Below are 14470 nucleotides of genomic sequence, written 5' to 3'. Positions count from 1 at the left end.
ATAGTAAGTACTCTTGGACAGTGAAGTTCTAGAGACTCTTATTTATCAAATAGAAAAAGAGAAACAAACAGAAAACAGAGAAAGAGGAAAGCATTAAAGTAATTAATTCCTGTCAGGTCCCAGGAAGTGTGTATAGTGAAAAGATTGTGGTTTTTGAGTATTTACATTCTGGCTTTGCCACTTTTTATCTGAGATCCTAGGCAAGTTACTTAGCTCATTGAATCTATTTTCTCATTTATAATTTGGGTACACTAATACCTTCTTCAAAGAATTGTTTTGAGGTTCAAATGAACTAATGCATATCTACTGAGTGGGATTAGCTGGCATTGAGTAAATGATATCTAGTATTTTTTGCATATGGTATATTATTTAATCTTCATAATAACCTATGAGATAGATACTATTATCCAGATTTTAAAGAAGAGTGAGGTGCAGTTGTATAACAACTGAAATTCATAGTAAGCTATTGTCACATATTGTAATTATGTTTTATGTATCTTTCTATACAAATTTGAAGAGAATTAAATACACAAACATGTACTCGTAGACCAGATAATTTATGGCTGCATAAAATGCATTTGGTCCTGAATAGAAATATTTCTACTACAAGAACACATACAACTATCATATCACATAAAAAATTTTATCTTCAGCCTTTTAAAGCAAGACATGAAATCCAAAATGTACGAAAATATATTAAGTAATTCAAGTCATGAAAATTTTAAATTATTTAAAATTAAAGAGATGATAAAGTCAAAAGCAAAAGTCATACTGAATATCTGCAGTGTAAATTACAAGCAAAAGCCTTCTTAGTGCAGAAAAACTCCGAGAAAAAAGACAACTTAATATAAAAACAGATGAAGAACATTATTGGATATTCAAGAAAAAATTCAAATAATCAATAAGCACATGGAAATATTAACAATTAAATATCTGCAGACTAAATAAATAGTAAGTTATTTTTCACCTACTAAAATTGACAAGTTTAAAAAAGAATGATGATATCTAGTATTCTCAATATTGTGAAAAAAAACTAAATACACATACACTGTAGATGTGAAAAAATTATCAGATTTTTCAGAGGTCAACCTGAAATAGTATCTCGTACCTCCAGTTAGAATATTCTGTGACATTCTAAAATCCTATCTTACCAAAATACGATGTGCACAAAATTTTTCCATATGAGGATGTTTGTTGCAACACTTTCTAAAACACCGTTATTTTCAAGAACTTTAAATTTTTAGAAATGTGAAAAAATTTCAATTCCATGAGAAATAAATATAAGCTTGTATTTATTTCTTTTTTATCCTTAGTGTAAGTAAAAGAGTAAGCATGTGTATAGACACACACATACACAGGCACACACATATACATGTTGATTTGATGTGATGTAACAGTAGGAATATCGCCACAAATCTAAAAGGAAGTAAAAAATAATAATTTTTTTATTGGTTTCTTCATATTTATTATTTGGAAAAATTTAAGGTAAGATATCTGATTGTGGTGAACATCATAGTTACCCTAGTTAACTGTAGTACTGCTCTTTTTACTTGTTACTTTTACTGTGACGACAGGCTAGGAAGGGAGGAATGAGATGAAAGCCAGAGTCCTTACCCACTACTACAATGGACAAGTTTAAACCGTCTTAGACCACCTAACCCCATTTATCTAGCAAAGTATATTAAAACCCAAATCTGCTAATACTTTCTACCTTTTATAGTAATCACTAACCCTCCTGAAAAAATATCACTCAAGCTTTCAATGGGGAATTAAATTTGAGGCTTTATTACGCTAAAAACTTTTAGTACACATGTCAGCTCATTTGTGAGTCAACTGAGGAAGTATTTATGATTTCTTTTCTTTTCAAATTCCTTTTATGCACTAAAACAACTTTAACTCAGAAAGAAAAAGAAACTACCACCAGCTTACTAGATTCCTTAAAGAGCTGGAAAGGTACCAGAAAGTCAAACAAAGGTCTAACAATTCTGTTCCCTGGCAGGTCTATTCTGTTAGCTAGAATTTACTACTTGTTAGGTTTAGCAATGAAGGCCTGAGGAATAAAGAAGAAAGACAAGAATAAGAAAAGGAGACCAAGAGAAAGAAATAATAATATAGTTTCCTCTACTTTTTCTAGCTCTGACCATGCAAGAAAATGGTTTTCTTGAGGCTTTAATCTTTTGACAGCCTGAGCACAAAAAAAGTGTAACTGAGCTTTATGCTAAGTCTTCTCAAATTAAAAAAAAGAAGAAGAAAAAGAAAAAGATTAAAGGTAAGCCTTTTAAGTCAAAATTTCTTAATATTTATAAATCTCTATAGATCCATGGTTGCAAATTCAAAGTAGAAAAGACATGATTTAGAAGAATGGACTGCCTGGGGAAAGCATGTTCCCTTTTTTACTACTATCTCCCTAAAAAAAAAAAAAAAAAAAAAAAAAAAGCCTGGAGTGGGGTGAATTAAATGAAGAAAAAAACATTAGAGTAATTACAGTTTTATGTATGATCACATAATAAATGTAAGAATAGTTTACAAATATCAAAGCACTATTCACCATGATGTCACTGTTATATATTTTATACACAAATATAACAGTATCAGTTCCAATGGCTTATTCTTTATATTTTCGAATTAATGGTATAGTTAAACAATTATGATGCAAAACATTTAAAAGTCATAAAATTTCACCACCTAAAAGAAACTCACAAAACTGAATAATACTTAACATTTACTGAGTGGCAAGCAGTTTTAAGCACTTTATAAATAAGCACTTAAATTCATATCAGTCTTATAATAACACAATTATTATTTCCATTATCATATGAGGAACTGAGGCACAGAGAGGTTAAGGATCTTTTCCAAGGCCACAAAGTTGTGAAGTGGAAGGCCTGGCATTAGAGCCCTGGCCTTACAAGACATTTGGTTCTGTCCAGGACAATTACTGGAGACATTTGGTCAACATGAAAAGGTTCTGTTCAAAACTGATCCACATCTAAAGGTCCATGATATTTGGCCCTGTCCCAAAATGTCCCAAACATCCCAAAACATGCAGGGAGACATTTGCCAAAACATGCAGGGAGACATTTGCCAAAAGGTCCTTGATATTTAGTCCTGTTCCATAATGTCGACAGAGACATTTGGGCCATGCCCAAAGTTCCTTGAAGTGTGAGAAGATGAAGAGCAGAGGCATGGATAAGTTATCATCCAGGTTCTTGAAGGTCACATTCAAATATGGCCACCAACCTCACGATAAAAATGACAGAATCAAACCCAGATTACTGACTCTGTTCATAGACAAAATAAATAGAAAGCCAAAAATCAGGTTGATATATACCTGAGAGCAATTGCTCATTAACTGCAGAGTAATCGTGCCAAACTTCATAATGTAGAACAAAAAATCAAAATGAAATCCAAGATTCCTCATGAATGATAAGAAAAATAACAGCCATACAGTTTTAACAAGGTTCAGTGTTTGCATTCTGCAAATAATCACAGACCAAATGTCTCTGCGGATGTTTTGGATAGGACCAAATATCAAGGACCTTTTGGCATGGACCAAATGGCTCCAGGGAGCTTTTGGACAGGACCAAATGTCTGCTAATCGAGCCCAGGCAGCTTAAATCCTAAATCCATGCTCTTAATAACTAATACCCTCTATCTTAGTAATTCTACCCCATAAAATGTATCTAATATTTATGCTTCAACAAGTACACAAAGGTAAATATAAGGATGTTTACTGTGGCACTAATAGAAATAATCTAAAGTGAACTTACTGTGATGCTAATGAGACATAACCTTCAGGCACCTCACTTGCAATGGTACCTTCCCAAGGCTTTGTACTTAATTTTATATTTGTAAATACGTAATTTTTCTTTTAGATGTATCCCCACCCCCCAATTTTTAAGCTTTAGGCTCCACGAAACCTGTATTCACTCCAACAATATGAAAAAACTGGAAATAACTTAGATGTCCATCAATAACTAAAATGAATAAATTATATTACATGAAAGTAGTAAAATACTATACCCTATCAAGATTTCATAATGTTAAGAGGATGAGGCAAAAAATTATGCATAGAACAATCCAACTTAAGTAAAAAAAAAAAATTATTTATGTGTGTGTGTGTGTGTGTGTGTGTGAGAGAGAGAGAGAGAGAGAGAGTGCGTACATGTGTGCACGCTTGTATATACATTCTGGAAAGATACATAAATTTTTTTAATGATTTAACGCTGGAAGTTAGAAATGGGGTCTACAAAAAAGAGAGAGGATTTTGATTTTTATTGTATACCCTTTTTATAAGATTTTGCAGATTTTATCATCTGCATGCATTAGTTAATTTTTAAATATTTAATCATATTTAAAGATACAAAAACCTAAAACAATATACTAAAACAGTGTAGCATAATAACAAGTTTTCAGTTCTTATACAATACTTTTTTATATCCTCAAACCACTGAATATCATTATCTAAATCTTAAAGCACTCTTACTAAGACCTAACTTCCTAAAACTTTATAAATTATAGAATTCTAATACTGTCATATTAATTGTGACATTTGCATTAATAAAAAAAACAAATGGAATAAGAGTTACAGTTGCCTGAAGTAATTTTTCTGACATCTCTTTTTCTCTATTACTGCAACATAAATTGAAGAAATAAACCATTTCTTGTGATCTCTCCCTTAAAATATAATTGTAGCAGCATAGCAAATGGATGACTTTCTATACCATGACACAAATCTTTATTAGTTTTTCTCAGGAGTAAACAGAATATGGTTCCTATTCAACCAAGCAAAAGTTATAAGTTTCTGTTAAAAATATCCCTCTCCTGATACACAATCTAATCCACCTCTAATCCAACAAATCTACCTGCCTTCTATGTGACTTGTTTCTCTTAATCAAACTGTCCTAATACGTCATCTGCCTTCTAATATTTTACATATTTCCAAATCTTTCCAATACACTCACTCAAAAAGTATTCCCTTAACATAGCCTCACATAATTGTAGTATACCTTCAACCAAAGACCAAACTTGAGCTAAGCTGTAAATCAGAATAGTCAAAAACAAACTAGATAAAACCAAGGTCCTGCTTTAGACATGAGCGTATTGCAGTCATTCCGTGGACTGACAAAGTGAATTCAGAAATCTAATGAGTACAACTGGTGTCATTCCCTACAACAGAAATTAGCAAACATTTTCTATTAAAGGTCTGGAGAGTAAATATTTTAAGTTTTTCCACCAAGAAGCAAAATCAAGGAATATTATGTAGGTATTAATATAACAAGAGAAAAATATTCACCAATATTTTATTGGCAAATTCAAATATAATAACTGGGTACAATTTATCATAACACTAATCTACTAATATGAAAGAAAGAAATATTTTGAGGGTGATAATATTTACCTTCATTAAAGTTCAAAGTTAGTGCTTACCAACAAAATCAACTATAAATATTCATTTGTTAATACAGATATGTAATAAAATTTTATGTATTTAAAGATTTGATCTTTAAAAATACCTTTTCACACAGATGGGTATTATTGTCAAATACCAATATCAATCTATGAGCATATGATTTTAATCGAATATATTCATTGCTTAGCAGGCATTTATAAAATTATACTGCATGTAGATTCATCACTTCTAATTGAAAGTTAAGTGGGAACTCCTCAACTGCAGAGTTAAATGGATTTTGAAATGTCAAAATATCTGCACCAAGGTCCAAAACTCAATATGTACTTTGAGTTCCATAGATTTATCAGCTAAAAATTTTGTGGGAATGGTGATCCTGCTTTGTTTTTTAATATTTGATAGCACAAGAAGTATATAAAACAGCCTGACATTACCTGAGATTCAAATAACATTAGTTGTCATCCAAATGACTTTACTGCAGTATAAGTTCTGTAAATAAGCACTGTTTCAGCGTGTAATTTTAAGTTGAATTCAACAGGAAAATTATGAAGTCTTCAGCACAAGCTAATTTCCAAAATTGAGAATCTGGCATTCAGTATCAGTAGTTGAGGGAAATTCTGATTATTTAGAAATTTGTTAGTCTGGCCTCAAGTTCAAAAGAACCACAGTAAAACTTTTCTACTTCTAAATCATCAAAGTCCTATGTGACAAAACAAGATATTCAGTTTCAGTTTCTGACAAAAATTCATATAATTGATGATGGTCAAGTCCACAAGAGCAAATGAAGGTCACTGTTGACATTATTGATTCAATAACACATGGTCATATTCAAATATTTTCCACAAAGTGTTTGCTGATGAATAATACAATAAATAACCATAGGATTTAAACACTTAACATTTTTTTCCTAAGCCTTGTAAATTTGTTTAACTAAAGCTCTTTCTGATCCACACATATTTTTAACACTACCACTAGAACACATCTTAACAGATTCTACTTCAGTTTATACTAGATTAGCATTTTCTTAACTTCTTGGAAAGTATTCTTATCTATAGTTCATCCACACGGGCTATTCTCAGAGAGTAAGTCACTTAAAACTTGGCATTGACTCTTCAAATAAATAAGTGAGCAGATTTAATTATACCTGCTGATTCATCAAGAGTCAGGAAAAACCACTTGAAATCATTTGTCTTGTTATTTTTAATTAACTAATGATGTAGCTTCCAATGTCTCAACTATTCAGGGAAATGTTCTCACTGAAAGACTAATAGTCATAAACAAGTATATTTTCTCTAGACATATTTCATCGGTTACTGCAATGAAACACTATTTAATTAATTCACCATTAGTAAATGGCTTTCCTTGATGCTCAGCTAACAAATGAGCCACCCAAAAACTTATTTTGGTTGCATCCTCATTTTATATTTTATTTTTCTGAAGAAAGTCTCCTGTTTAAATGTTCTAACTAATGCTATCCTATGAGCTGGTAATATTGAGATGAGTGTTTAGTCTGATAATGTAAACATATATTGTATTACTTCAGCATAGCCACAGTGTCACGGCATAATAAACGCAATACTTTACCATTGAATTCAATAACAAAATAATCCACATTCCACTGCGTCTTAAAATGTGATGTTTAAAATCCATTTTCTCTTCTTGTTTTGACTTGATAGGCATGTGCTGATCATAAAAAGTAATAAAATGCTGTAGTAGAGCAATATGTGTGCAACTCAAAATGCCGTTGAGTTATAACCGTGTCACTGTGCTCTGTAGTGTGCCAAGGAGCAGGTAAAGTGATTAGAATGCCATATATGTTCTCTATCTTAACTGTTCAACTTTGCCATTGTAGCAGAAAATCACTAACAGAGAACAGGTAAATGAATGAGCATGGCTATGTTCCAAAAAAAACTTTATTTACGTGCTCTTATGTTAAAATTTCATATAATTTTCTTATGTTACAAGATATAATTGTCCTTTTGATCTTGTTTAACTGTTTAAAAATGTAAACAGCATTTTTAGCTCACAGATTGCACAAAAATAAGTGGCAAGCTGGATTTGATCCGCAGGCTGTAGTTTGCTGACTCATGTCTGCCAAAATCCAAGAAAATCACTTTTCCACATAGAGAATTACCATTCTTCAATTAAGAGATCTTATTTATATCCCATTGTAAAAGCTAATCACATTCTGCCTTTGAATTTTAAAAAATGTACTTGGAACATGAAGCCTGATTTGGGCTTTAGCTTCGAATACAAAACTAAATCTTCTGGAATTCAAATATATTTCCTACTCATAAGTAACAAGTTATAATAAAGAGACTTCATTTGAAACGAAAAAAATTGAATCAACAAAAGAAATAATAAAACTAACTTTTTACCATTTTACTAAAATTAATCAAAAGTCCTCTTTTGGCAGACATGTTAATGTTCACATTACAGAATCACTTGCTATCTGTAATCTGCCTTACTTAAATTACTGATGTGCTCATTCATAACTCCATTTACCCTGCTTTAAGTTTGCAATAAGTCACAAATGGATGACTCTTCTGTCCAAAATGTCCAAACCCATATAACAGACACTTAAATATATTCTTCTAATGTTCAAATTTTTAGAGACCTAATTTTTTTTCAAGTTATTTTAATAAACTAAAACTACTGAGTCACAAATTATTCAATTAAATAGTGATTACATTACAGGCAACATTTGCATATATAATCAATAAATCAATGATTATAAAAATCAATAAACTATATATCTCTTCCAACATCTGACAAAAAAGAGAGATCCAAAAAAGAGGCAGATAGGGGAGGGATGTTGGAGGGAAGGAAAGAGGCTGCAGATAATAGTGACAAAGGGAACAATCTCAGAATCAAGCCTGAAGGTAATACAACCGTGTGGTGGGAAGTACACATTCTCAGGTATCCAATGCTAGAAATTACTAGAAGCCAGGAAATAGCCATCTTTCACAATTGTGATTTATCAAACAAAAAATATACTGTAAGTAGAAAATAAACAATCCTACAATTGAGTTTAACTCTTCTATATACATATATATCTTTAAAAATATAGTTGATAGATAATAAGAGTATAATAAAACGCTTAGTGACACATCTTTAGATGGGTAAATGCAATAACTTTGTTATTTATTATATCATTAGAGTTCCATTAAGCCTGAAAAAAGGAAGGCAGAAACACTATATAATCTTGTTTTGGATATAGATACTAGTTACATAAAAATCCCAGAAACTCTTACATTTATTTGAGAAAACTCTACATGATACAACAAACAGAAACCAAGAGTGTAAATTATTAAATTTATAAGTAAGTTTCTGCTAATAAAAACAACAATTTTTACATTACATTTAAGGATCTTTAAAAAAAGCAAAAAGAAAAAAAATTAAAAGGTGTCTTTTTATGACTAGCAAAGTGAAAGAGATAACCTTAGGGAAAGAGTATCTACTTAAACTTCAAATACCTCCCAAGTCAAGACTGGCCCAGAAGTATGACAGATGAAAAGAAAAAACAAAGTTAAGAGTCAAAAGGAATTCTAGTTAGTCAATTGTAAAAATGCTAGTCTTCTCCAATAATTCTATACAATTTGAGGAATATAAGTTCATTAGAAAAGTTTAAAATAAAGACATTCTTTAAATATAAAGGATAGATATTCAAGTAGAGCAGTAGTCTTTAGCCATTTTGGGTCATGAAGGCCTCTGAAAATTTACTTGGACCTTTTCCCAGAAAGTAATACACACATTTCTATAATTTTAGTGAGTTTACAGCAGAGATTTTCAATCCTGTCTGCACATTAAACTCACCTAGAAAGTTTACCCAAAATTCCAATGCCTGGCTCTTACCCTTAGAAAATCCAATTTAGTTGGTTTGTGTTGGGTCCCAGCCATCAGCATTTTTAAAGCTTCCTAAGTGATCCTAATATGAAGCCAGATATATGAGATCCACTATTCAGAAACTCCCTGAAATCTCTCCATAAAATGGTCTTCATTCACTCCCATTCAACAATGATGTTAAGTAATCATTCGCAACATCTGACATCTAGCCAAGAATTATGAAAAGTCCAAGAACAATGTGGTCCAATTTTCTCTTTGTTTCATAGTTACTAGTAATCAGTAATCTGGCAGATTGCCAGTATGACTCCTATTTATAGAAAAATTCTCCAGGAGTCAGAAATTAGGGATTCTCGCTTCCAAACAAATTTAACCTTTCACAAAGGAAAAGGTAACTGATCTCTTAAACAAACATAAAGGAATGCAAAACAAAAAGAAAAAATGTTTCTGAAGCTTTCCTTAACATCATTCATTATTAATGCATTGGAACACTTAAATGGTTTTAAAAAGAATGTAAAAAAGAATGTAGAACACAGGGAAGCACAGATCATAAAATATTAGCATATTCACATAGAGCTTTAGAGAGTGTTGTATTCTAAAACATTGTTTTTCGAGCACATGTTTTTTGTAAGGGTATGGGGCTGTGACGCCGCGAGGGGAAATATACACTTGATATTCTGGAGTCATGCTAATAAAACTGGCAAAGAGATGAGGATAAATCCACATTTATTTAACATTATAATAAATATTGACCCAAAATGCTTCACTACTTACTCCATCGATTCGCCTCTATTGCAAGATATATTCTATGTATATAATAACATGTATTTTTTAATAGATTCAGTCCATAAATATTATTCTATAACTTGTTTTTACTCTTTATCATATGCCTTGAATATCTTTCCATACAAGCATATATATTAACTTATTTTATTTAAAACCTACGTAATGGAAAAATTATGGGTATCATATGGATATATCATAACTCATTTAATCAATCCCTAATTTATGAATAATAAAGGCAAGTTTCCAGTGTTTTACCAAAATAAAAAGACTGTTTTGAGATCTTTACAGTCCTTGGCCTCTATCCAAATAATATCATATATATTAAAAAGTGATTTCTCAGAAACACTCATTCATATGTGAATATTAAAAAGTGAGAAAATTTAACCTAAGAATTGAAATATTTTTGTGTATACTGAATTTAATAATTAAGAAAGTGACATATTATAGCTTGTAACAATTCTTTTTTTCAGCTTTTAGAAAAAAAAAATGCTCAGATCTCAAATATTTCCAAAGGCCCCTGAAAAACCTAAGCATTGTGCTTACAGTCCTTAATGTATAAAATCACCCCAAGCAAGAATAAAACAAAAAATAAAAAATAATACAAAGAACTTACTATGTGCCAAGGATTATTCTAAGCATTCTATATTTATTCATGCATGTAATCATTAACAGTGCCAAGAGACACACTGAATAACTCATTTTTGGAACTAAATTCTTACGGAGAGCCTAATCTTAAACTCACATCCCAGATGAATTACACTGCTCAGTGAAATGTAGCTATCGTTTTGCCTCAGTAAGATGAAAGCAAGTAAATCATCTACCACGTTATCAAAGATTTATTATCTTCAATTTATTACATTTTTGTTCATTGCTTCATCACTATAATTAAGAAATAATGATTTATTTATGAGTATAACTAGTTTTGCTCTCTTTATAACCTGAGAAGCAATAAATCAAATTCTTCTTTGGTTACAAAATCTCTTATTTTGCATAAGCTTATAACAGGTAGCTATTTTTAATTTTACTACATTACACTCCAATATCTAAATGCTCATTCTTGCTTGGTGTTTATTAAAATAAACTGATCGATTTTAGTGTAAATTCCTTGAAAGTATTTACTCTTGCAACCCTAAATACACAGTAAATGTATTTTGATGAACAAATGATTATTTAGGAACAATATAATGATTTAAAAAAACAAGAGTAATTTATGTTACAATCCGTCACTAAGCAACACAGGAATTAAGAAATGGGATTTGTCATTGCACAAGAACTGAGAAACTCTACCATTCATTTTGTACCACACATTCAACTCTATTGTTTAGAGCAATTTCTTAGCCTCAGCACTACAGACATTTTCAGCAAATAATTCTTTGTTGAAGGAGGCTGCCCTGTGCGCTGCAGGATATTCAGCAGTAACCATAGCTTATACCCACTAGATACCAGTAAGACGTTCCCACTTGATAAACAAAAAATGTCTCCAGAGAAAACGGAAACCTTGTGCACCATTAGTGGAATTAAAATTGGTACAGCCACTATGATAAACAGTATGGAGGTTCTTTAAAAAACTTAAAACTAAAACTATCTTATGACCCAGCAATTCCACTTCTATTTATCTGAAGAAATCCAAATCACTAACTAATTCAAAACATATATGCACCCCTATGTTCACTACAGCACTATTTAAAATAGCCAAGATATGAAAGCAACCTAAATACTCATCAACAGATTATTAGATAAAGAAGATGTGGTACATATATACAATGGAGTATTACTCAGCCATAAAAAAAATGTTATCTTACCATGTGTGACAATATGGATGGACCTAGAGCGTATTATGTTAAGTGAAATAAGTCAGATAGAGAAAGACAAATATCATATGATTTCATTTACATGTGGAATCTAAAGAACAAAATAAACAGCAAGAATAACAAAAACAGAAATAGACGCATAGATACGGAGAGCAATCTGATGGTTACCAGACTGGAGGGGAGTTGGGGGGCTGAGTGAAAAAGGTGAAGGGATTTAGAAGTACGAATTGGTAGTTACAAAATAACCACAGCAATGTAAAGTACAGAATAGGGAATATAGTCAATAATATTGTAATAACTGTGTATAGTGCCATGTGGGTACTAGACTAATTGAGAGGATCACTTTGTAAATTATATAAATGTCTAACCACTACTCTGTACACCTGCAACTAATATAAAATAATATTGAATGTCAACTGTAATTGAAAAAAAAATGTCTCCACATATTGTCAAATTTCCCTTGGAGATAAAAATCACCTAGGGTGAGAACCACTGGTTTAGATATAACTGACATCGCAACAGTATATCTAGATCCAAAGTGAAACTACTGTGAAGGGCTTCAAAAGTGGAGAACAGCTTCAAGAATCACAATGTGGCTGCTAGGAAAAATCTTCTAATGCAGGGTACTCCCATGCCTCCATTCCTCTCATCAACAGTCAAGCTACCATAATTATCAAGCCTTCATCTTGTACAGGTGATTCGACAAGCATGTCAGTATGGCCACCTTTAAAAATATTAAACTCCTTTCTTGTCCCAAGATCGTACCACTCAGTTACTTATCAACAATACTACAATGTTACTGGACAATAGAAAGGAGATCGTTTAATTATATGAGATGAGGAATCTTGGCTGAGTCTTTTGAGGTGAACTTCCAACAAGTCAGATGATATAACATGTCCACTATTGAAGAGAAAATGAGTACGTAATCATTTCTAGCTGTGGTTCTGATACAGAAACAAGTACATACAGTGCTTATTAATTGATATGTTTCTTTGCTCCTAAAAAATATATATATCAACATATAGGTTAAGTATTTAAAAGTAGAATGCCTTGTTTTCTAAATGTAAAAATTACTATTACTAAGCTTTATTATTCGAAAAGGACTAAAAAACACATTAAGCTTTCTCAAAACTCCTTTAAAATGTTACGTAACAGCAAGAACAAAGTGATGAAGGAATTGATTTACTAGCCTATAATAGAAGACATTCCTGCTTAAAGAGAAAAGAACTCAATTGAAAGTCAAATGTTTATATAAATCGCTGTTGACATCTATGAGCCTCATCCCTAATACTCAGTGTCCTAATTTCCAAAATAGTTCTGCCAATAAGTTTTGAGGATAACAGGTTTAAAAAAAAAAAAAGTTTCAAAAATAATGCATTATTCCAATATAAGATATTTGTAACACTTGCATGAATACAATATCACACAGAATTTTGATTTTCAGAATTATGAAAATTACTGAATAGGAGTAAAAGTTAATATATTTCTCAAAACATTTCATTCTAACCAAACAACAGTTTATTTTTAATTTACTTTTCATTACTTGCAAAAAATATTGGGATTTTAAATACGATAACATACAACTGTCAATAATCATACTAATATTTAAACTGTTCAGGCTTTCCAAATACTTACATTGCTTGCAAACTTTCTGCTGTTAAATTATTCCACATAATCTCATTTGCCTGAAGATTTTCATTGTCTTCTAATAAGGAAGTATCAAACTCAATTTCTTGCTCTTTAGCAGCTGATGTTCTAGTAAAGCATGCCAAACAATTTTGATCAATATGGAAGTCCTATCATAATATATCTCAGTACATACCAAAGGCAGAATATTTTTTTATTATCCAAAATCATGTTCACAAAGTATAGTAAACACAAACAGTATAAATCAAACTCCAGGCATCAAAGATCTAGTCATGTAATTTCAGCCTTAATTTCCTCATTTACAGAATATGAATATTAACTGGTTTTTATTTCTGTCATAACGGTAAGGAATATAAAATAAGATGACAGATGCATGGAAAAGCAATTGGTATATTATGAAGTTGAAAATACAAAGTCATAGTGTTATTATTATATAAGTTCTAAAAAGAAAATACAATTTCATGGATTAAATATGGGTTTTAAGCAATGATATAGTGACAACTGAAAATTTTTAAAAGATTATATAGTTTTCATCATTAAGAAAGGCCTTTGGGAATAATTAAAAGCAGACACATTAATCTGAAATATCCAATGTCCTAACAAGCTCTTCAATATTTCTTATTTTAATTTGGTTAAGTATCACATGATAGAAAAAATAATACTGTTATCAATATTGAAAGAAGAGTCAAAATACCATACATACCTGTGAACATCTATGAAATTATTGTATTCTGTGCTAGGGTCTATCTGCTCAACCGACATTTGAATCTCTTTATGGACATTCACTATTTCCTCTGTGACAAGACTAGTTATCTGGCTGTATTCATCAAATATACCTTTTCTGAAAATAGAAATAAAATTTTACATTTTTAAGTTTATCAAAAAAACACAGAACCAAAAAGAATTCAGAATAAACCTAAGAAATGTAATATCATGTTTACAGTGGATGGTTTCATGTACCTCTTTCTTTCATACA

The 14470-nt window shown here is 31.0% G+C and overlaps 1 protein-coding gene across 2 annotated transcripts in view; it reads right to left on the bottom strand.

The window, feature by feature from the left end:
* The window catches only part of FER (FER tyrosine kinase), a 404440-nt gene that overhangs the window by 301087 nt on the left and 88883 nt on the right, over positions 1–14470 (bottom strand). Inside the window, exons 1-2 of one of the 2 annotated variants that reach the window (XM_023533607.1) lie at positions 14198–14329; positions 13483–13602 (exon numbers count right to left, since the gene is read on the bottom strand). The exons of the other annotated variant lie outside the window; for it this stretch is intronic. Of the exons in view, the coding sequence (XP_023389375.1) occupies positions 13483–13602; positions 14198–14256 (179 nt within the window). The 5' untranslated portion in view covers positions 14257–14329. Of the gene's footprint in view, positions 1–13482; positions 13603–14197; positions 14330–14470 lie in introns of those variants that run through there. 2 annotated transcript variants of the gene reach the window in all.

Source organism: Pteropus vampyrus, unplaced genomic scaffold, assembly GCF_000151845.1.
Source record: "Pteropus vampyrus isolate Shadow unplaced genomic scaffold, Pvam_2.0 Scaffold106, whole genome shotgun sequence".
Lineage (NCBI taxonomy): Eukaryota > Metazoa > Chordata > Mammalia > Chiroptera > Pteropodidae > Pteropus > Pteropus vampyrus.
Note: the sequence above shows the minus strand (reverse complement) of the source record. Positions and strands in the feature narration are given on the sequence as shown.